Source organism: Eimeria mitis, genomic scaffold, assembly GCF_000499745.2.
Source record: "Eimeria mitis Houghton genomic scaffold, Emh_scaff160, whole genome shotgun sequence".
Classification (NCBI taxonomy): Eukaryota; Apicomplexa; class Conoidasida; order Eucoccidiorida; family Eimeriidae; genus Eimeria; species Eimeria mitis.
The window spans coordinates 11,851-12,952 of NW_013569916.1; the positions used below are offsets into that span (position 1 = coordinate 11,851).

General features: G+C 56.9%; 1 protein-coding gene across 1 annotated transcript in view; it reads right to left on the bottom strand.

Moving 5' to 3' along the window:
• The window catches only part of EMH_0001120 (protein kinase, PfEST homolog, putative), a gene marked incomplete at both ends in the record, with an annotated part of 27,896 nt that overhangs the window by 10,584 nt on the left and 16,210 nt on the right, over positions 1-1,102 (bottom strand). Inside the window, one exon of the mRNA XM_013495492.1 lies at positions 643-747. Within this exon, the coding sequence (XP_013350946.1) occupies positions 643-747 (105 nt within the window). The remainder of the gene's footprint in view (positions 1-642; positions 748-1,102) is intronic.

A 1,102-nucleotide genomic window follows, 5' to 3' on the forward strand; every position in this document is an offset into this window, starting at 1 on the left:
AGGGGATATGTACTGGCAACAAAACCCCGCGGCGCGAGGAGCAGCAGCAGCAGCAACAGCAACAACAGCAGCAACACCAGCAGCAGCAACACCAGCAGCAGCAGCAGCAGCAGCAGCAGCAGCAGCAGCAGCAGAGCGTGAGATAGCAGCAATCGATGACACGTGCCGTCAGGCTGAGTCTTTGTGTGCTCTTTTATCGAAGAATTTGTTGCTGCAGCAGCAAGCAGCAGCAGCAGCAGCAACAGCAGCAGCAGCAGCAACAGAAACAACTGCAGCAGCAGAAATACACAGACAAAGAACAGCAGCAATCCGCAGACAAGAGCAAATCAAGGCAACACGAAAATATATTATAGTTGGCGCCATTGCTGCTGCTATCTACTTCCTTCAGCGTGCATGCAGATAAACTGCAGCAGCAGCAGCTGCTGCTGCTGCTGCAGTAGCTGCGGGTGCTGCTGCAGTAGCAGCTGCAGCAGCAGCTGCGGGTGCTGCTGCAGTAGCAGCTGCTGCAGCAGCTGCGGGTGCTGCTGCAGTAGCAGCTGCTGCAGCAGCTGCGGGTGCTGCTGCAGTAGGACCTGCTGCAGCAGCTGCGGGTGCTGCTGCTGTTGCTGCTGTTTCAGTCAGTCAGGTCTTGCGGTAACGCACAGTGCAGCAGCAGCTGCTGCTGCTCATGCTGCTGCAACAGTAGCTGCTGCTGCGGATACTGCAGCAGCTGCTGCTGTTCATGCTGCAGCAGCGGGAGTGCGAGGGCTGTGGCAAGGCAGCAGCAGCAGCAGCAGCAGCAGCCGCAGCAACTTGCTTTTTCTGCAGTATTATAAGCATATGCTGCTGAACCTAGCACCAGCAGCAGCAGCAGCAGCAGCGGCAGCAACAGCAGCAGCAACATTAGCAGCAACAGCAGCAGCAGCAGCAGCAGCGGCAGCAGCAGCAACATGCATTGGTGTCTGTACACCGCAATCTGATGATTAAATTAAAGCCAAGGAAGCAGCCCTCAGTTCAGTAAGCCAAACTGCAGCAGCAGCAGCAGCAGCAGCTGCTGCTGCTGCTGCTGCTGTTGCTACAGCAACTGCTGCTGCCGCTGCTGTCGCAGCAGCTACTGCAGCTA